This window comes from Scyliorhinus torazame, chromosome 14 (genome assembly GCF_047496885.1).
Source record: "Scyliorhinus torazame isolate Kashiwa2021f chromosome 14, sScyTor2.1, whole genome shotgun sequence".
NCBI lineage: Eukaryota > Metazoa > Chordata > Chondrichthyes > Carcharhiniformes > Scyliorhinidae > Scyliorhinus > Scyliorhinus torazame.
This window is the reverse complement of record NC_092720.1, coordinates 214,757,926-214,779,923: the sequence shown is the minus strand read 5'-3', so window position 1 is coordinate 214,779,923 and position 21,998 is coordinate 214,757,926. Positions and strand designations below refer to the sequence as shown.

The window sequence follows — 21,998 nt, the reverse complement described above, 5'->3', positions numbered from 1 at the left end:
AATTCAGAATGTCCAATTCACCTAACAAGCGCGTCTTTCGGGACCTGTGGGAGGAAATCAGAGTGTCCGGAGGAAACCCACGCAGACACGGGGAGAACGTGCAGACTCCGCACAGACAGTGACCCAAGCCGGGAATCGCACCCGGGTCTCTGGCACTGTGGAGCAACAGTGCTAACCACAGTGCTACCGTACGACCCATCTGAGGGAGAGTTCAGAATGTCCAATTCACCTAACAAGCACGTCTTTCGGGACTTGTGGGAGGAAACCAGAGTGCCCGGAGTAAACCCATGCGGACACGGGGAGAAAATGCACAAATAGTGCAAGCTCGGAATCGAACCCGGGTCCCTGGCGTGTGAAGCAACAATGCTAACCACCATGATATTGTGCCACCCATATCTCACAGACTGTTACATATCTTTATCCTTTATTTGAGAGAGAGCCGCCATCCAAGAAACTGAATATCTCCCAATTTCAACTCTGAAAAAGGACAAAGTAGATCGGAGACCACTGATTTGCCAAACGCCCACTTTGGATTCGATTTCGGATTTCGATCGTAAAGCAGGAAAGTTGATTAAGCTGTTAAAAAAAAAACACTCAATTTGGGACTCAAGGTTCGATAAAACAGTGACATTGCGATAAAGGCCAAACCAATATAAACTAATTAGTTAGAGTTCAACTGGAACCAGTTCTGATCACTATGGGAAAATCGGAGGTTGCAGCTATGGAGAGAGAAGCCAGAATGACGGAGAGGACGGAGCGATTAGATAATGAGGATTATGGGCATGCGTCGACTGGAGAGGAGATGGTTGCTAGGGTGATGCGATTGCAGATTTTCAGAAAAGGGTTGATGTTAAATCATGGGAAGCTCTTTCACCTTGCCTGCAACAGTCGAACCAGAGGACATGACCTGCACTTGGGGGGGATAAATCTAATCTAAGGAAACAATATTTGTGCGAGAGAGTGAGTGATCAATCTATGGTACAAGCCCCTCGGGAGATGATGGAAGCTGTTAGTATTGATTAGCTCGAAACTCAAATTAACTAGATTTCTTTTAAGAAATAACATTTGCTTATATTGTATCATGCGCTCAATGCCAATTTAAAGCTATAAACATTTTTCAAATGTGAAAAAAAGACCCACGGAAATGGGGACAATAATAGCTATTAAAATAATTTGAATATTGAAAGTACCTTTTTAATCATTGGCTTTAAGCGATTTGTGACCCCAAACATTTCTGTACTCCAGACCTCAACACAGCCTCAGTTAAAGCTGTAAAATTCTATTCAGGGACTAGTTTTAACTTTTGTCTGTGTAGCTCAGAGCCACTGCCCAGACAGTGAGTCAGCAAAGACTCCAGAGCACCCGCAGGAAACCCACGCACACACGGGGAGAACATGCAGACTCCGCACAGACAGTGACCCAGCGGGGAATCGAACCTGGGACCCTGGAGCTGTGAAGCCACAGTGCTATCCACTATGCAACCGTGCTGCCCTATGCTTTGACTCCACTCTCCCACCGGCTCCTTGTTTCTTTTCTCTGAGAGATCGACAGTTTGTCCATCCCAGCTGCAAATAGATTCATCGATGGAACATCCACAACCCTCTGGGATAGAGAATTCCAGAGACTCTAAAAGAAAATGCCTGCCTGCTGATGTCTTGATGGGATAGCAAAGGTCAGCCACTTACCATGCTGAGGTTGCTGGCCTCCAATCGATGTCCTGGAGCCCATTAAAGTAATCAGTGCCTATCTCTTTGTAATCCACTAAGCAGTCATTAACCTCTCACTCTGTCCTTGTATCCCACTGAGAGAAAGTAAATGTCTCCTCACCTCAATCCCAAATGATTGCCCCCTTATTTTGAGGATTTGATCTGTGTTTTCAATTTCCCAGTGAAGAGTAATAACCTCTCACTGTCTATCCTGTGAAGCTCTTCAGGATCTCGGGATCAGTTAGCGAATTGCCCCTTTCCAACCACGCACACCTCCCGGTGATGCACGGTCAGAGAGGTTAATGACGGCAGGCTAGACTAAAGTGCTTTGGAGGAGGGGGTCGACAATGGCCTGCTGCTCAGTCTCTGAGTGAGAACACGCAAGCACCACCTGCAAACTGAAGCTCAAAGCCTCCATATTGAAGCTCTACACCGTCATTGTGACTTTATTCAAGAGAGAGAGAAGTCCGACTACAGGAGTCTCCCATCTGTCTGATACGGGAAAGATCATTGCAAGGATCCACCTCAACTGCCTTCTCTCAGTGGCTAAGGAACTCCTTCCAGAGTTACAGTGTGGTTTTCACACGGACATATGCGCATACGAAATGTGAATTAGGAGCAGGAGGAGGCCATGTGGACCCTCGACCCTGCACCGCCATTCAATAAGGTCATGGCGGATGAGTCACTTCAATTCCGCATTCCTGCCGATCCCCGATAACCTTTCAACCCCTTGTTAATCAACAATCTTCCTGGACCTGCCTTAAAAATATTCAAAAGTTCTGCTGCCTTTGGGGAAGCTGGTCCCAGAGACTCATAATCCTCGAAGAGAAAAAAAACATGGGCCCCAACTTTACGGCCATTCATGCTGGTGAGATGTTCCTGGCCCCGCCGACGGTGTTCACCCGCCTGGGGTTTCCCAATGCCGAGGGTTGTATTCAACGGGAAGTCCCGTCGACAGTAACGGAACCAGAAGATTCCGCCACCAGCCAATGGTGGGCTGCTTCCCGCCACCGCGAAACACACGGCGGGTTGCTCGGTAAATCCCACCCATGATATTCAGCACTCATTGCTTTAAGTGTCCTTTTCTTCCCCCATTGACTCTGTCAATGGTGAAGCTTTTCATGCATAACCCGCCTTAAATTTCGCTGCCATCAGAAATCCGTCGCCATCATCCATTCATTCCTGGGAAACATGCAAGCTGCGATCCTCACCAGCAGAAACACAATAAATCCTATCTCAGGAAATTACTGGGGCCAACAACACTGTGCAGGTGCAGCAACTTTCTTCTCCATGTTCCTTGCTGCAATACTGCATCGCACCTCCCAAAATACTGCATCTCACCTCCTGCAATACTGCATCTGACCTCCCGCAATACTGCATCGGAACTCCTGCATTACTGCACCTCATCTCCTGCAATACTGCACCTCACGTCTCGCAAACTGCACCTCATCTCTTACAATACTGCACCTCACCTCCTGCAATACTGCACCTCACGTCCTGCAATACTGCACCTCATCTCGTGCAATACTGCACCTAATCTTCTGCAATACTGCATCTCACCTCCCGCAATACTGCACCTCATCTCTTAAAATACTGCACCTCACCTCCTGCAATACTGCACCTCACGTCCCGCAATACTGCACCTCACGTCCCGCAATACTGCACCTCACCTCCTGCAATACTGCATCTGACCTCCCGCAATACTGCATCTGAACTCCCGCCTTACTGCACCTCATCTCCTGCAATACTGCATCTCACCTCCCGCAATACTGCACCTCATCTCTTACAATACTGCACCTCACCTCCTGCAATACTGCACCTCACGTCCCGCAATACTGCACCTCATCTCGTGCAATACTGCACCTAATCTTCTGCAATACTGCACCTAATCTTCTGCAATACTGCACCTCGCCTCCTGCAATACTGCACCTCATCTCTTGCAATACTGCACCTCACCTCCCACAATACTGCGCCTCATCTCCTGCAGTACTGCACCTTATTTCCTGCAATATTGCTCATCTCCTGCAATGCAGCACATACCTCCACATTTGCACATACCCCACACCCATATACATGTACAAATCATGCATACAATGCATGTACATTTATCACCAATTTATTATACCCTCTTATGTGCATATTGATACCTATATGCTACATATCCATATACCATACATACCATATACATATTGACTTACATATGGACAGCCCCAACACAATACCATACACACACCTTCCAGCATGTCTGCACATACACACACCTATACATACATGCACATTACTGCTATATGTTTACACACACCCATATGCGTGTCTATGTGTTTGCGTGAATGATTTAATTAAGCTGGTTGGAAAGGTTAATAAAGACAACTTGCCTGGGAGGGTTGAGAGATAAAAGATTAAGATGCTAAATGCGTGCATTTGCAACAAGAGGCCATGGTGAAGTGGATAGATAAGTAAATAGGTTGGGTTTAAAAATTTGGATTAGGAGATGAATAGAGATTTGGCTTTTACCTGCTAAAGTTCAACGAGAACTTTATAACTTACAAAGAGTTCATAAGTAAACAATGGAATGTTATTACATTTTATTTGACCCAAAAGGGGAGGCAATAGGAAACCATGAAAGATTTTTATATTTTGAAAAAGTTGAGTTCAAAGAGGTGCTGAGGACAATGGAATTGGAGATGAAAGGGGAAAATAATAGTTTAGGAAAGATGTTGAGCATTTTTTGCACAGCTCTGTACTGAGAGAAGTTTCAAAACCTGAGGCTGCCATCCAGGAACTAGAAGACTCTTTGTTTCAGGAAGCAGTCTTGTTTCTGAATTTTCTTGGATTTCCACAGCAATGGAAGCTAGTCAGAAGTTGTGTGGTTCAGCTTTACGGATGGTATATTGAGCAATATTATCGGCTTTTAGAGTTAACAATCTGTCAGGCAAAATCTATAAAGCATGCCAAGAAGGTGCTTATTTGTGTGTTCTGACTAAGTGGGTTAGCACAGTAGCACAGGTGGATAGCACTGTGGCTTCACAGTGCCAGGGTCCCAGGCTCGAGTCCCCGCTGGGTCACTGTCTGTGTCGAGTCTGCACGTTCTCCCCGTGTGTGCGTGGGTTTCCTCCGGGTGCTCCGGTTTCCTCCCACAGTCCAAAGATGTGCAGGTTAGGTGAATTGGCCATGGTAAATTGCCCTTAGTGTCCAAAATTGCCCTTAGTGTTGGGTGGGGTTACTGGGCTATGGGGATAGGGTGGAGGTGTTGACCTTGGGTAGGGTGCTCTTTCCAAGAGCCGGTGCAGACTCGATGGGCCGAATGGCCTCCTTCTGCACTGTATGTTCTATGTTACTTTGGGAGGGATGACTGTTATAACTGCGTAACTTTTACATTCTGTGTTTAAACCTTTTTTTCTACTTATTAATAAATATTTACATTTTTAAAATCCCAAATGTGTTTCTGGAATTGTATGCTTCGAGGAAGTTGGTTTTGCCTGATTTTCAGAATACAGATAAAAAGATTACTTGATTTTTGGGACTTGATTTGCTCAGCAAATCACATCTCTTGTGGTCATCGAAACAGTCACCAGCTGCCACGGATGGTTTTAAACCTGTGCCCCTAATGCACAGTCTCTGGATGACGAACACCAAAACATTATTGGCATTTTTCTTGGCTGGTATGGTGTTGGAAGCTGGACGTGATGAATATCAGGCAACTCCTGGCAAGACAGATTGCTGAATATGGAAGTGTGCCAGTGTTCAGAGGTCATCAGTATGCTTGCCCACTTGACTCAGCGGCTACTCCATTGGCTGAGTCATGTCAGCCGAATGAATGGTGGCCTCACACCTAAAAGACAGACTTCATGGCGAACTTGCTATTGGCACAAGGGCAACAGGTCTCTCAAGTCTGGGACACAAGGATGTCTGTAAGAGAGACGTCAAGTAGGAGACTCGCATGGGGGTTTCACTGCTGACTGGAGACAAGCAGTCAGGAAGGACATGGAAAAGGCGGGAAATTAAATGACCAGGTGGTAGAAGGTCAGCACGGGGCTGGTTTAGCACACAGGGCTAAATAGCTGGCTTTTAAAGCAGACCAAGGCAGGCCAGCAGCAGGGTTCAATTCCCGTACCAGCCTCCCCGAACAGGTGCCGGAATGTGGCGACTAGGGGCTTTTCACAGTAACTTCATTGAAGTCTACTCGTGACAATAAGCGATTTTCATTTTTTCATTTTCACAGTGGTGCAGCGCCACTGCCTCACAGCTCCAGGGAATCGGGTTTAATTCCAGCCTCGGGTGACTGGCTGTGCGGAGTTTGCATGTTCTCCCCTTGTCTGCGTGGGTTTCCTCCGGGTGCTCCGGTGTCCTCTCACAGTCCAAAGATGTGCAGGTTAGGTGGTGTTATGAGGTTATTAGGTTATGGGGATAGAGCAGGGGAGGAGTGGGCCAAATGCTTTTTCAGAAGGTCGGGGCAGATTCACTGGGCCAAATGGCCTCCTTCTGCACTGTAGGGATTCTATGGTTCTGCCAGAGGGAAATACCATCAGGTAACCACCAGACAGCACTATTCACCTGTGCCAGAAAAAGGGGCTGCCATGCACAAATCAACTTCTGTAGCCACAGGAGACAATATCCAACCCACCAGGGACATACTCCTGGACACAGTGCATTATCTCCCGAGAGGGATGGATGCCATCAGTTCAACATTGCCGCTACCTCCTCTAATTGTAACGCATGTCTTGATCAAGACTTCTTGTGGCATTTTTAAGATGTTTGTGATGCTTCAACAAGGGAAAAACTGCTGAATGCAAAGGCATGGGAGGTGCCACTTACAGTAACCCCAAAACCAGTGATTCACTCAATACTGCACGCTCTGGAGTGGTGCCTAGCGATGTCTCTTTTGAAAAAGATGCTCATGCTGTGATTTCCTCTTTAAAAGTCACATTGATGGGGGAACCTGATTCCTCCCATTGGGACAATAGAATCAAGGTGCCCAAGCATCATTCTAAAATCAGACTGGAGTCTGCGTTTCCTTTATACATTTACAGAACAGCTGCGGACAGGTTATACAGGGCAGGAAACAAGGCAACGGGCACACTCACCTGCACAGCTTTGAATATGGCAAAAATCCCAGTTGGCCAGAAACAGCAGACGGTAGTCAACACTGCGATGGGTAGGTAATCGTGAGGGGGTCGTGGAGGGTTTATCACTGCAATGGATGCTGGCATCTGCTGCCCACCTGACGTGATCCCGTTGTTTCCCGGGCGATACAGCCCTACATTCTGCGGGGAAAGAGAAGAACAGTTTCAGTCCTGAGTGAGAGGAACAGCAAAGGAATCCCTGAAATTCCTGACCTTTCTCCACATTGAGTAATTGGTGATTTAAATCAGTGTGAGGACAGGAGCTTGGAAATTCCTGCTGGAAGTGCTGCAGAGATCCGAATCCCGAACACTAGTTAGGGGTAATTGCTTCCCAGTTTAATCATTAATATTTTTAGTGGTTAGGAAACCAGACAATTGTACTCCTCTTGCCAAGAAGAAAGAGAGAGAGTGAGGCAGGATGAGAAAGAGGGATAAGGAAGATAGAGAGGGGACAGGTGGAAGAAAGAGACAGAGATGGAGGGAGGAAAAGGAAGAGAAAGAGGGAAGGAGATGTGAAGAAGGTAGAGAGAGAGGAAGGAGGCAGGGAGAATAAAAAGAGGGCCGGGAGGAGGGAGAAGGGAGAGAGAAAGGGAGAAAGGTGGGAAGAGAGAGAAAGGGAGGGAGGAAGAAGGAAGAGAGGGAGGGGGGGTGAAGGAAGAGGGAGCCAGGGAGAAGGAATAGAAAAATGGAAAGAGGTTGGAAGAAGGAAGAGAGAAGTAGGAAGTCAGGGAAAAAGAAGAGAGGGAAGGAGGCAGGAAAAGGGAGCAGTGAGGAATGCAGGAAAGAAGAGAGGGAGATAGTAATTGAGAATGGAAGAATGGGATGAACCAAGGGAGGAAAGACAGGAAGGGGGACAAGGAGAAAGGAAGGAATTTCTAAAATGGGCTGGAGTCTTTGTTTGGGAGACTATGTTCTCCCGCTGGAGGTGAATTGCAACCGGTTTACGATCCCCCTCCTGGAGCGCAAACAGGCAAGCAATTCAGTGTTCCTTGACATGCAGATTTATGCATGGTATGGAATAGGAGGGATTCCCAAGGGGAATCGGGCCACCACTTTAAAGTAAGTGCATTTCAAGCACTAAGTGCATTTCGATCACTCAAGTGTGTGATTACACTGCACTTACCTCTCTTTGATGTGGTCAATGTGTGTAACCATTGGGGTTTCACCATGTACGCCACTGAATCATGATGGTAGATGAATGAATCAGAGCTGCTGATGGGTTGCAGGCGACTAATAGATAGCTAGCAATGGGGCTGGTTTAGCACAGTGGGCAAAACAGCTGGCTTGTAATGCAGAACAAGACCAGCAGCGCGGGTTCAATTCCTGTACTGGCCTCCCCAAACACGCACTGAAATGTGGTGACTAAGGGCTTTTCACATTAACTTCATTGAAGCCTACTTGTGCCAATAATTGATTATTATTATTATTATGGTTTGCACCTATGGGGGTGTTGTCTTTAGGCAGGGCGTCCCTGTGGGTGTTTCCCCTATTACCGGGGTCCCTGGGGGGGGGTGGGGTGGAGGGGTCTCCCTGTTACAGGAGTCCCAAGAGGGGGGGTTCCCCTATTACAGGGGCCAATGGGTGGAGCCTCCCTATTACAGATGTCCCTGTGGGGTTCTCCCTATTTCAGGGGCCTTGGGGAGGGGGGAAGGGTCTGTTAGAGGAAGGGTGGGCAGGCAGTGCATTGGGGGGGGGTGGCCCTCAGTTGGGCTCGGATGGTCTCTACCAACGTGGCCCTGGTGTGGTGAACCTCACGGTGGGCGAGGTACCCCATTGGCCCACTGTATTGTCCACAATGCCAGCACGACACTGGTAGAGACCACAAGTGGTCCGTGCCCACGTGATTCCTGTTCACTGGAACCGGAGAATCACGGAAGGCCGGAACATAGGGTGCCGGGCCCGCTAATTGGATGTCGATGGGTCATTAAGACCCATTGGCATCCATTTACATGCTCCCATTGGCTCACGGGCATGGACATTAATCTCACAGCCAGTGGGGGGGGCGTCGGAGCATCACGATCAAGTCAGCACCTGGCGTTGATCCTGATTTTGTCCCAACGTGCGATTCTCTGTCCCATCTGCGATCTAGGCATCCGAAATGGAGAACTCAGCCTAATATCTTTCACAATCATGGGGACTTCACAGAATATTTTCAAAACAATGTGGTGCCTTTGAAATGTAGACACTGTTGTCACGTCGGAACTGTGGCCAGCAATTTCTGAACAGCAAGACCACACAGGCGACACTGTGATGATGGCCAGATAATCTATTTTTAATGACAATGGCTAAGGGTTTATTATTGGCTGGGGCATTGTAACAAACTGCCCCCGCAATTCGTCAAAATAGAGGCCATGGGATCATTGATTTCCACCTGAGAGGGAAAAGAGCAGGACTCGGCTGGCATCCCATTCAAAGAGCATGAAGGTTAAACTGATCTTCACCTGTCACCCCAACAAGGGCAGAGGGCGGAGGTCACCATGTACTAACCAGAAGCAGTCACCCTATTAGATATTCCGCTCCTTAAGTTTTCCCCGGGTTGATTGTGGGACTTGGCCGTATTGCCCCAGCTGAGAGCAGTATAAGCCAAGACATCTAACATGAAGCCACCTGGTCTGAATGGTTCGGTACAGCCCTGGGTTTCTGGAAAAGATTATTCTCCACTGGATTACATGGGGGCAGGGTTTCCGTAATTGTGAATTTGCCACCTGCTCAATTTAAGGGAGGGGAAACGTGTGGGCTTACAGAAGGACAAAGCGAAGCCTATGCAGCACAAACCTAAAATCCACTCCCTGGCAGAGTGGACCTTTACTTTATTGCTGGCCTTCCTGGTCCTGAGTCAGGAGGAGCCAGGTTCGAATTCAGCGCTGGGTATTGCCCACAGGCAGTGATCAGAGCTTCGGCTGGTTAACAGGCATCTGGTGGATGTAGGTGGCATCCTACCTGGGTCCTGGGAATCTGTAAAACTCACCCGCCCTGAGGAACAGCTCCCCTCTACTGTTCAGTGTCATCGGGGATGTGGTCTGGAAGAGGTTTTGACATCAGGCCGATTCAACAGTCTCGGAATCTTCACACTTTGCTTAGTTCTCCATGTGAAGATAGAAGGTCAACACTAATCTTACTGTTCCTGCACAGGCGATATGTGGGGCCATTGTCTCAAACCAACCCCCCCCCCCCCCCCCCTCCTCCTCCTCTCTCCCCTCCTCCCCCGCCATGTTCACAATTAGACAGGGGTCGTACTCACATTTGCCATTGGATACACCGGCACATAGGCAGCGCAAGGCTGGTACTGCATGCCGTATCCTTGGTGCCCGTACCCTGCCGTCCCCATGGGCCCTGCTGGGTGATTTGTGGGTATGGCATATCCTTGAGATGATCCGTTGAACTGTGTCTCCTGCACGAAGCCGTCAGTGCCCAGTGTCATCGTGGAAGCGTGCATTGGCATGGAGTAGGCGGGCGATGTGCCATTAGCAGAGGCGTCCTGCACTGGGTATGGCGGAGGTGACATGGGCACTTGGTAACCTCCATCCTGCAAGGCTTTAGGAGAGAACAAGGTTAGGATTGATAGTCCGGGTCCAGGGGAACTCTGCGCCCACTTACAACACAGTTGGCACGGCCCGACTCTCTAACACTGTGAGGTCGGGAATGAGAACAGAGGGAGAACAGAAGGAAGGAAGACTGGGAGGTCAGAGTTTCCAGTCTTGATTTTAACCCCCTGGGAATGGGCCGGGTTCAAGTCAGACACCCATTCTACACATGGCCTAATTTTATTCGCTGTGGCTTCAATGCAAGCGTGACAAATGGCCAGTGAGGAAAAATAGCCTCGTTTCCTTCTATCCAGTTAGATTAAAATCGAGTCATGGTCTGCTCTTGCATTTTTTTAACTTAGGAAGTGACATTGTGGCCTGAATTTTCATGAGGATGAAAAAGGTCTTTGACCTGTGTAAAATGATGCCAGACACCCGATTCTGCTAGTCCTGCCCAGAATCTGGCACCTACCATTTTCACCAAGAGAAGGTGAAGGGGTGCAGGGAATGAGGGTGGATTGTAGTTTGCACACCCATGGTTCACGGAAACAGCTGCCTTCAAACTGATTCAATTTTTGTTAGTGAGCTTTAGACCTTTGAAGAAAAACAGCTGCTGGAGACAGTATTTGGAGAGGTTGAGTACACGTTTGGACAACCTTGGGAGACCCAGGAACCAATTTGAGAGAGGGAAGGTACCTTTTGGAAGAGGTAAGGTGTCCTTTACGTTTGGTTACTGTAGGCAGGAATTTTCTTTAAATTGATACACTCTGTGGAACTGTCAAACATTGGAGGTGTTTAAATCTCCTGCTCTTTAATTAAAAAAATAGTTTGCAGTCTTTGAAAAAAAAATCAGTGTTTGCAATGTCACTCTATTGACATAAGTAGGAGTATCATTAGAGAATTTATTTTGCATAGCTGATTCCACAACCGATCATTATCACAATGGAGTGTTGCCAATTCACTATGTGATTGATAATTCTAAGTGATTATCAAGTTGTTGATGTGGGCTGTCAATACAAATGCTTGCTTTGAGGAGGAATTAAGTACTTGAATGGAATATTTGCTTTTATCAGGGATAAAGGAATTTTAAATATATTGAATGGGTCATTATGAATGAACAATTTTTGGAAACTAAATTCAACAATAGATATACAAAAGTACTTTATTTTATTTACTCTAATCTGAGGTCTGTTAATGGTGAATACTGGGTGAGTTGGTATGGAGGGTGTAAGGATAAAGGCTGGTGGGTAAGAGGCAAGGTTCGGCATCAGGTTGTACTAAGTTGGCACAGGGGCTTTAATGTTTATGGGGGTGGGTAAAGGGGGATAGCTTGGCACCATGGGAATGAGGAGCCATGGGGGTAGCTAGAGGGCAAGGTTGGCATAGGATATAAGGTCATGTGGCTGGGCGGGTGCACAATATGACAAGAGTTGACATGGATGGGGGGTGGGGACGGTCTCCGTATTTTGACATTAGCCCATATTCCTGAAATGCTGGTGCCCCTTGTGTCAGTTTAACTGTACACAAGCGAACTCTTTGGAATTCTCTTCCTCAAAAGGCGGTGGAAGCAGAGTCTTGGAATATTTTTAAGGTTAAGCCAGATAGATTCGTCATTAACAAGGTGGGTTGAAAGGCCAATTCACCTAACCTGCACATCTTTGGACTGTGGGAGGAAACTGGAGCACCCGGAGGAAACCCACGCAGACACGGGGAGAACGTGCAGACTCCGCACAGACAGTGACCCAGCGGGGAATCGAACCTGGGACCCTGGTGCTGTGAAGCCACAGTGCTATCCACTTGTGCTACAGTGCTCCCCGTGCTGCCCGCACATGAGTCAAGAGAGAGAAGCAGAATTTTCCAGGATCCATCGGTAAAAAAAGGAAAGGGTTAGAAACGTAGGCTGGTTGAAGGCACTTTTAATTTGAGAGGAAGGTTTCATACAGTAAGCCTACATTGTCAAAGACTCCCTGAAATGCAATTCTGCATGTGCTATTCTCATGGGACGACATTATTTGCTGCCCTGTGTTCACTCAATATTTCGGCCGCTATTCATCTAGTCAGCCAGATTTTAGGAAAGTCACATGTTTTCACTCAGTGCTCTCCTGCATTTCCGAGAGCTGGCCTAGATTGGGTGTTACGAGCCTCGATGAAATACTCTGTGTTCTTCACTCTATCCTACTTATCGCTGGAACCGATCCAAGATTGGAAAACTAAAAGATAACTGCTGCCAGGGAAATCAAAAGTACAATCTGTGCGCTGCCGGTGGCAACAGTCAGCTCGGAACCAGTAGGTTTTTAAAAAAACTTCATTCATGGAGGGGATGTGGGTGTCGCTGGTTGGGGCTAGCAGTTATTGCCCGTCCCTAAATACCCTGAGGCATTCAGAGGGCATTTCAGAGTTATACACATTTCCATGGGTCTGGAGTTACGTGTAGGCCAGGCCAGGTAAGGGTGGCAGATTTCCTCCCCTAAAGGACATGACTGAACCAGATGGGTTTTGAATGACAATTGGCAATGGTTTCCCGGTTATTTGGGGCTTTTTAATTCCAAATGTTCATTGAATTCAAATTTCACCATCAGCCATGGTGGGATTCGAAACCGGGTCTCCTCCGAATATTGCCCCGTGTCTCTGGAATGCCAGTCCAGTGACAATGCCAATACACCACACCTGACAACAGCACCAACAACGTGCATTCATGCAACGCCTTTTATTTAGGATGATGTCCTAAGTGGTCACACAGTGATAATTATAAATTAAAGTTGATACTGAGCCATAAGAAGAGAGTTATTTTGACAAGTAAGCAACAGCTCGCTCAGTAAGGAGCACCTTAAAGGGATAGCTTCACCTTTGGCAGGCCCCGGAGTAGAGGATGACTTCCTTCCACTTTAAAAAGGAGCTCGTGTGTGACTGAGGAGACCAACGTGTGACCTGCGGTCTCTGTCACAGGTGGGGCAGGGGTGGTAGGAGGAGCGGATGGGGGAGGGGCCCCAGGTTCCCACACGCTCCTTCTACGCCTGACTCCAGCTTGTTCTCGGCAATGAAACTTGAGGTGTTGAGCTCCTTCCCAGATGCTTTCCCTCCACTTGTGGCTGTCTCGGGCCAGGGATTCGCACGTGTCATTTGGGATGTTGCACTTTTTCTGGGAGGCTGTGAGGGTGCCCTTGAACTCTTTCCTCTGCCCTCAGAGTTGAGGGTTCAGGCATGGCTGGTAATGGTGGCAACAATAGAAAATGAACAAGAGGCTGAAGTTGGAGCAGTGCGGTTTGGAGGAGATCAGAGACGTGGGTGGGAGGGTGAGGTGGTTTGAGGCGCAGGGAGGGCGAGGTCATGGAGATATCCTAACTTTAGGACGAGAACTTTAAACCCAAGGTGGCAATGACCCCATAAACAAGCTATTGTTAACTCTGGCAGCAAGCATCTGTGTAAATACCTTCACATGACTTGTCACTGTCGTTGGGCCGAAGGGACTTCTCTGCGCTGTACGACTCTATGATTCTAGCATTGGTTGCCTGGTCCATTCGCTACAGTGGTGCCCCGATTTCCCTCCTCCAATTGGAAAGCAAACAGGCTTGTTGACTAACTTGGTTGGATTTGACTGTCAGTCAATGAGTTTTTTAATTCTCCTCATTCCCCAATTGCAATACTTCCATAACTGATAAACCGATGGTAGCCATGATGTGGAGATGCCGGCGTTGGACTGGGGTGAGCACAGTAAGAAGTCTTACAACACCAGGTTAAAGTCCAACAGGTTTGTTTCAAACACTAGCTTTCGGAGCTCTGCTCCTTCCTCAGGTGAATGATAACCCGAGGCGATTCCTTCACAGAAGGAAATCTGCCATCCTTACCTGGTCTGACCTAGATGTGACTCCAGATGCACAGGAATGTGTTGGACTCGTAAATGGAGCAAGCCTCTTAGTCCAAAGGCAGTTAAGGATGGGCAATAAACTGTTGGCCCTCCCAGCGATGCCCATATCCCATGAATAAATATATTTTTTAACTAGTCAGCGAATAATATCACAGCAAAACAATGAAAATACTCCCATCATCAGCGAATATCCCACAAAGTCTCACCGAGGAAGGTCTATCCCAGGCACAGTCCCATTGATGGAGGCTTGGCTCAGGAGGTTCCTGTGCGTGCCAGTCACCAGGCGCCTGGCCCAAACCTGGTGGAATCTTCTCAGAAGCTCGGTTGGAGTTGGACGCAAGGCAGGGGCTGACCCGCTCTGTTCAAACTAAGGTTACAATCTACATCACTCAACGACACAAAATACCTCACCTCTGCTTGACCCTTCCCCCCGGAGGACTCCCTGACCCTTCTGTGAGTCAACAAAAGCTGCCTTCCCGGGAACATTGACAGTGTGACCCTCAGAGTACAGGTAGAGCATTAGACTAGTCCATATTAAATGGTCAGCAGTTAGATAGATGGAGCAGTCCATGAAAGAAGCAAAAGGCAGACAGACAGAGAAAGGTCTAATGAAATGTCATTGACCTGACATGTTCTATTCCTTTCCACAGGATGTTGTCTGAACTGTCAGTATTTCCAGAATTTAAAAAAAAAATTGTATTAGAAAGAGGTAGAGATCGATAGAGAGAAAGATGGAGATAGAGTGAGAAAGAACAGGAAGCTGGAATCTTTTAACCCGTCACAGTGCCGATGTGAATGGAGGAATGGGGCAGCACCATAGCACAGTAGGGGGGGGCACGGTAGCACAGTGGTTAGCACGGTTGCTTCACAGCTCCAGGGTCCCAGGTTCGATTCCCCGCTGGGTCACTGTCTGTGCGGAGTCTGCACGTTCTCCCCGTGTGTGCGTGGGTTTCCTCCGGGTGCTCCGGTTTCCTCCCACAGTACAAAGATGTGCGGGTGAGGTGGGTTGGCCATGCCAAATTGCCCTTCGTGTGCAAAAAAGGTTAAGTGGGGTTACGGGGATAGGGGGGGAGGCATGGGCTTCAGTAAGGTTCTCTTTCCAAGGGCTGGTGCAGACTCGATGGGCCGAATGGCCTCCTTCAGCACTGTAAATTCTATGATTCTATTCTATGATTCAATGTCTCGCCGGCCCCATTTGTGGAGGGGCTGAAAAATTCCAGCCAGAGAGAAAGAGGGAGAGATAGAGAAATACAGAGAGGGAGAGAAGGGGGGAGAGGGGAGAGAGGGAGGTAGGTCAGATAGGTAAAGAACAAAATGTTTGTCTTTGGTGAATTAGAGCTTAAACATTTACTTCCTCCGCCACCGACGCACACTGGCAGCCGTGTGTACTGTCTACAAGATGCACTGCGGCAACTCATCAAGGCTCCTTAGTCAGCACTGTGGGTAACAATCCTGGAACTCCTTCGCCAACAGCACTCTGGATGCACCTGCACCTGATGCTGCAACAGTTCAAGAAGGGAGCTCAGCGCCACTATTTCAAGGGCAATTAGGGATGAGCGACAAATGCTGGCCGAGCCAGCGATGGCCATAGCCCATGAAAGAGGCAGAAAAAATATAGTCAGGATCAGGCAGACAAACAAATACCGTAAGACATAGGGGCAGAAGAAGTCCATTCAGCCCATTGAGTCTGTTCCGCCATTCAATCAGATCATGACTGATGTTACAAATTGGAGAAAGTTAAGATTAAAAAATTAAATTGGGATAAAATAAAACAAAAATGGAGTTGATAAGGGCAGCTGTCTGAAGGGGGATTTGATATGTGAATTAACATAGCAGTGAGAAAGGTAAGTGTTTACCTATGTAACTAGGGGAAAACAATGGGGTACAGAAGTGGTAACTTCAAAGTGGAGAGAAAGAAGTTGACATGTCTTTGTTAAAGGCCGGATTCGCAGGGTAGGTAGCATCACAATGATTGGAGAAAGGGATACAGTAGCAGCTACCGCCGTGGCCACACCCAGCTGCAGAAACAGTCTTCTGAAAACAAGTTATTGCTAAATGGGTAGCTAGTTAAGACCGTAAGACCATAAGACATAGGAGGAGAATTAGGCCACTCGGCCCATCGAGTCTGCTCCGCCTTTCAATTCTGGCTGATATTTTTCTCATCCCCATTCTCCTGCCTTCTTCCCATAACCCTTGATCCCTTATTAATCAAGAATCTATCTATCTCTGTCTGAAAGACACTCAGTGATTTGGCCTCCACAGCCTTCTGTGGCAAAGAGTTCCACAGATTCACCACCCTCTGGCTGAAGAAATTCCTCCTCATCTCTGTTTTAAAGGAGTGTCCCTTTAGTCTGAGAGTGTGTCCTCTGCTTCTAGTTTTTCCTGCAAGTGGAAACATCCTCTCCACATCCACTCAATTCAGGCCATGCAGTATCTTGTCAGTTTCAATAAGATGTCCCCTCATTCTTCTAAACGCCAACAAGTACAGACCCAGAGTCCTGAAACGTTCCTCATACGATAAGATGTCAACATGTTAAGATCTCAAACCAAGTTTGCGTTAGCAATAGAGCCGCTGGCAATTGCCCTGAGAGCATCTAGGGGTTGGAAGGGGCTGGTATGGGGGGGGGAGGGGGGGGTGGGGGGTGGAACACAGAGTTTTGTTGTACGCCGACGACCTGCTCTTATACATCAGGGATGCAGTGGCTGGGATGGACAAAATCATGGGAATCCTGAGGGAATTCGGCTGGTTCTCGGAGTAAAAACTGAACATGGCAAAAAGTGAGTTGTTTGTAGTCCAGGCAAGGGGCCAGGAGGGTCGGCTGAGGGGGCTGCCGTTCAGGTTAGTAGGGGACAGTTTTAGATACTTAGGGATACAGGCGGTGCGGGACTGGGGCCGGTTGCACAAGTTGAACTTATCTCGGTTGGTGGAGCAAATGAGGGTCGAGTTCCGGAGGTGGGATGCGCTCCCACGGACACTAGCGGGGAGAGTGCAGACGGTTAAAATGACGATCCTCCCGAGATACCTGTTCGTATTCCAGTGTCTCCCCATTTTCATTCCACGGTCCTTTTTTAAGAAGGTCAATAGAATGATTATGGGATTTGTGTGGGCGGGAAAGTTTGTGTAGGCTGAGGAGATTGATGCTCGAGAGGAACTGAGGGGAGGGGGGCTGGCACTGCCAAACTTTAGTAATTACTACTGGGCGGCCAACATAGCTATGATAAGGAGGTGGATGGTGGATGCGGGGTTGGTTTGGGGGCAAATGGAGGCCGCTTCATGCAGGGGCACTAGTCTGGCGGCCCTGGTTACGGCGCCCCTGCCGCTCCCACCGGCACAGTACTCCACCAGCCCTATAGTGGTGGCGTCTCTGCAGATCTGGGGCCAATGGAGAAGGCACGTGGGGGAAGTGAGAGCATCGGTTTGGTCCCCAATTTGCGCCAATCACCGGTTTGCCCCGGGAAATATGGACGGTGGGTTCCGAGCATGGCGGAGGACTGGGATTGAGAGGAAGGGAGCTTCCTGAGCATGAGGGCACTGGAGGAAAAATTTGGGCTGGCGAGAGGGAATGATTTCAGGTACTTGCAGGTGCGGGACTTTCTACACAGGCAGTTTCCATCCTTCCCACGCCTGCCACTTAGGGGGATCCAGGACAGAGAGAGGCCGATGTTTAGGCCTTTGCTTCCCTGGTAGCCGGGCGACGAATTCTGCTGGCGTGGAGGGACTCAAAGCCCCCGAAGTCGGAGGCCTGGCTATCGGACATGGCGAGCTTCCTCGGTCTGGAGAAAATTAAGTTCGCTCTGAGAGGGTCACTGTCAGGGGTCGCCCGGCGGTGACAACCTATCGACTTCTGGTGGAGCGGGAGGGGGGTGGGGTGGAGCGGGAGGGGGGTGGGGTGGAGCGGGAGGGGGGTGGGGTGGAGCGGGAGGGGGGTGGGGTGGAGCGGGAGGGGGGTTAGAGTAATGTAGATTAGGGGGTTAGGTAGGTGGGTCCTTGTGGGAGGAGAGCTAGTTTTTTTGCACTATGTTGATTGTTCTGCACACTGTTTTGTATTGTTGTTGTTTGTTCTGCCAAAATGCCTCAATAACATTGTTTATCAAAATGAAAATCTCAAACCAAGAAGAATTCACCTTCGCTGAAATTGAAGTCGTTTTTCTCAAATGTGGCCAAATAGCTGTGTGTGGTAATTATCTGCTGGATTTAGCTCATAGAGTTATATAATTCTGGATGTTGTTTGGGAACACCTGAGAGTTCAGGAACATGTAATACTGTGTGTATATAGCCATCTGTGTAATGATGTGCTGTAGTGTATTATAGTCCTTCTTAAACAGAGACACATGCAAAATAGAAGCAGAAGGAGGCCATTCGGCCCTTCCAGCCAGCTCCACCATTCATTATGATCATGGCTGATCATCCAGTTCAATACCCTGACCCTGCCTTCCTCCCATATCCCTTTATCCCTTTAGCCGCAAGCTCTATATCTAATTCCTTCTTGAAATTACACCATGTTTTGGCCTCAATTACTTATGGTAGTGAATTCCACAGATTCACCACTCTCTGGGTGAAGACATTTTTCATCACCTCAGCCTAAAAGGTTGACCCCTTATCCTCAAACTATGACCCCTAGTTCTGGACTCCCCCACCATCGGGAAATTTCTTTCTGAATTCTCAATTTACACCCATTCAAATAATAATCTGCTTTCCTATTTGAAGCGGATAACCTCACATTTATCCACATTATACTGCATCTGTCATGCATGTGCCGACTCTCTCAGCCTGTCCAAACCCCGCTGGAGCATCTCTGCATCCTCCTCACAGCTCACCCTCCCAACCAACTTTTTATCATCTGCAAATTTGGAGACAGTACATTTAGCTCCCTCATTCAAATCATTAATATATAATGTGAACAGTTGGGGTCCTAGCACAGATCCCTGCGGTACCCCAGTAGTCATTGCCTGACAATCAGAAAAAGAGCCATTTATTCCAACTTTTTGCTTCCTGTACGCTAACCAGTTTTGTATTCATCTCACGACACTACCCGCAATCCCATGCGCTTTAACTTGACATATTAATCTGCTATGTGAGACCTTGTCGAAAGCCTTCTGAAAGTCTAAATAAACCACATCCACCGGTTCTCCCTGGTCAACTCTACTAGTTACATCTTCAAATAATTCTAGTAGATTTGTCAAGCATGATTTTCCTTTCGTAAATCCATGCTGATTTTGCCTGATTACACCAATGCTTTGCAAATGCTGTGCTATGATATCCTTGATAATGGACTCCAGCAACTTCCCTATTACCGACGTTAGGCTCACTAGTCTATTGTTTCCGCTTTCTCTCTACCCTTTTCGAATAGCAGGGTTACATTCACTAACCTCCAATCTGTCGGAACCATTCCAGGGTCCAAAGAATTTTGGAAAATGATCATCAATGGTTCTACTATTTCGAGGGCCACTTCCTTAAGTACTCGGAGACACTTAGTGTGTGCTTTTTTCTTTCAAGTTAATAAACATTCTTTATTCATGACCACACAACAAGTGGTCTATTCTTCCCTGGTTTGCATATCTTTTCTCACAGTTTACCAAATTAAAAATATACACTACTGAGAACCAGTGGTCCAACTTACCCTTCCGAGTTTTGGGATACCCTTGCATTTAACATCAGTGGGATTTTTAACGCTGATCTGATGTGATAACCCTTAACTCCACTGTCCCAGCTTATCGCCATAACCCTCGATTCTTTTCCTGATTACATAGAACATAGAACATACAGTGCAGAAGGAGACCATTCGGCCCATCGAGTCCTCACCGACCCACCCAAGCCCCCACTTCCACCCATCCCCGCAACCCAACAACCCCCCTAACCTTTTTGGTCACTAAGGGAAATTTATCATGGCCACTCCACCTAACCTGCATGTCTTTGGACTGTGGGAGGAAACCGGAGCACCCGGAGGAAACCCACGCAGACACGGGGAGCACATGCAGACTCCGCACAGACAGTGACCCAGCGGGGAATCGAACCTGGGACCCTGGCACTGTGAAGCCACAGTGCTAACCACTTGTGCTACCGTGCCGCCCAAAAATTAAAAATCTGTTTATCTCAACCTTGAATATGCTTAAAGACCAGCCTTTACAGCCCTCTGCAGTAAAAAAATTCCACAGATTCACTACCCTTTGAGAGAAGAAATTCTTCCTCATCTCTGTCTTAAATGGGTCACACCTTAGTCTGAGATGATGCCTTCTGGTCCTCCATTCTCCGACAAGAGGAAACATCCTCTCAGCATTGACCCTGTCAAATCCCCTGAGAATCCTCTATGTCTCAGTAAGGTCGCCTCTCATTCTTCTAAACTCCAGTGGGTACAGGCCTAACCTACTCAAGCTCTCCTTATAAGAAAATCCCCCCATACCTGGGATCAACCTCGTGAACCTTCCCTGGACTGCCTCCAATGCTATATTTCCTAAGGTAAAAGGAGAAAAACTGTCCACAGTATTCCAGGTGTGGTCTAACGAGTGCCTTGTCATGTTTCAGTGTGATTTCCCTATTTTCGTACTCCATTCCCTTTGAAATAAGGCTGACATTCCATTTGCCTTCCCTGTTAACAGCTGAACTTGAATGGTAGCTTTTTGTGATTTATGCAGGAGGTCCGCCAAATCCTTCTCAGCTGCAGCTTACTGCCGTCTTTCTGCATTTAAACAATATTCAGCTCATTTATTCTTCCTACCAAAGTGCATAACTTCAGATATTCCTACATTACATTCCATCTGCCAAGTTTTTTGCCCACTCACTTAGCAAAGACAGACAGGCAGAGATGCACAAAAATACATAGGAGATAGACATGTAGATACACCCTCCAAGACACATTAACTAAAACATATAAACATAAACAAATGGAGGTAGATGGACAGAGATATGTTTATACAAATATACATTGTAGATAAGCAGATACACACCTACACAAGCATTTACAGGTGCATGGAATGATGGGAAATCTGTCAGAGAAAAAAGACACCAATGAATGTTTTTTTTTTCAAAGCATGGTCTTTACTGCAGACCTTACAGTAAGTTTCGAAGAGAATGAATGAAAGCTAAACAGAAAACTATGAAAATATGCAACAGACCTGGCAGCATCTGTGGAGAGAGATTCATTTCTGGTCGTTGACCCTTCATCAGAAGAACGGAGAAAAAGACCAGAGATAAAAAAAAACAACAGCAAAGTAGATCACAAAATGGAGGCAGTGGTTCTAATCTATAATTGCTGAGTCAGTGTTGAGTCCAGGAGGTTGTCGAGAGCCAAGTTGAAAGATGAGCTGCTGTTCCTCAAGCCTGAGTTGAGCTTGATTGGAACACTGTAGGAGGTCAGGGGTGGAAAGGTCAGAGTGCGAGCAAGATGGAGAATTAAAATGTCAAATGGCAGGAAGCTCAGGGTCATGCTTGTGGACTGAATGGAGGTGTTCACAGTGCAGTCTCCCAGTCTCAGAGTGGTCTCCCTAATGTACAGGAAACCACATTGGGAGCAGGGAGTCTAGCAAGTCGGCAGAAGCATAGAAGATGCAGACTGGTTTCTGGTAGTGTTGGGGGATGAATCTGCATGTTTCCTCCGGGTGCTCCGATTTCCTCCCACAGTCCCAAGATGTGCAGGTTAGGTAGATTGGCCACGCTAAATTGCCCCTTAATGTCCAAAGATGTGCAGGTTAGGTGGGGTTACGGAGATAGCATGGGGGAGTGGGCCTGGGTAGGGTACTCTTTCAGAGGGTTGGCGTAGACCTGATGTCGAAAGGCTTCCTT

General features: G+C 47.6%; 1 protein-coding gene across 3 annotated transcripts in view; it reads right to left on the bottom strand.

Annotated features, from left to right (window-relative positions):
• prrt1 (proline-rich transmembrane protein 1) overlaps positions 1-21,998 on the bottom strand; it is a 132,257-nt gene that overhangs the window by 2,906 nt on the left and 107,353 nt on the right. For 2 of the 3 annotated variants that reach the window (XM_072475657.1, XM_072475658.1), the window contains exons 2-3: positions 10,071-10,363; positions 6,791-6,970 (exon numbers count right to left, since the gene is read on the bottom strand). In XM_072475657.1, coding sequence (XP_072331758.1) covers positions 6,791-6,970; positions 10,071-10,363 — 473 coding nt within the window. Of the gene's footprint in view, positions 1-6,790; positions 6,971-10,070; positions 10,364-21,163; positions 21,203-21,998 lie in introns of all 3 variants that reach the window. The other variant, XM_072475656.1, reaches the window with a different exon arrangement.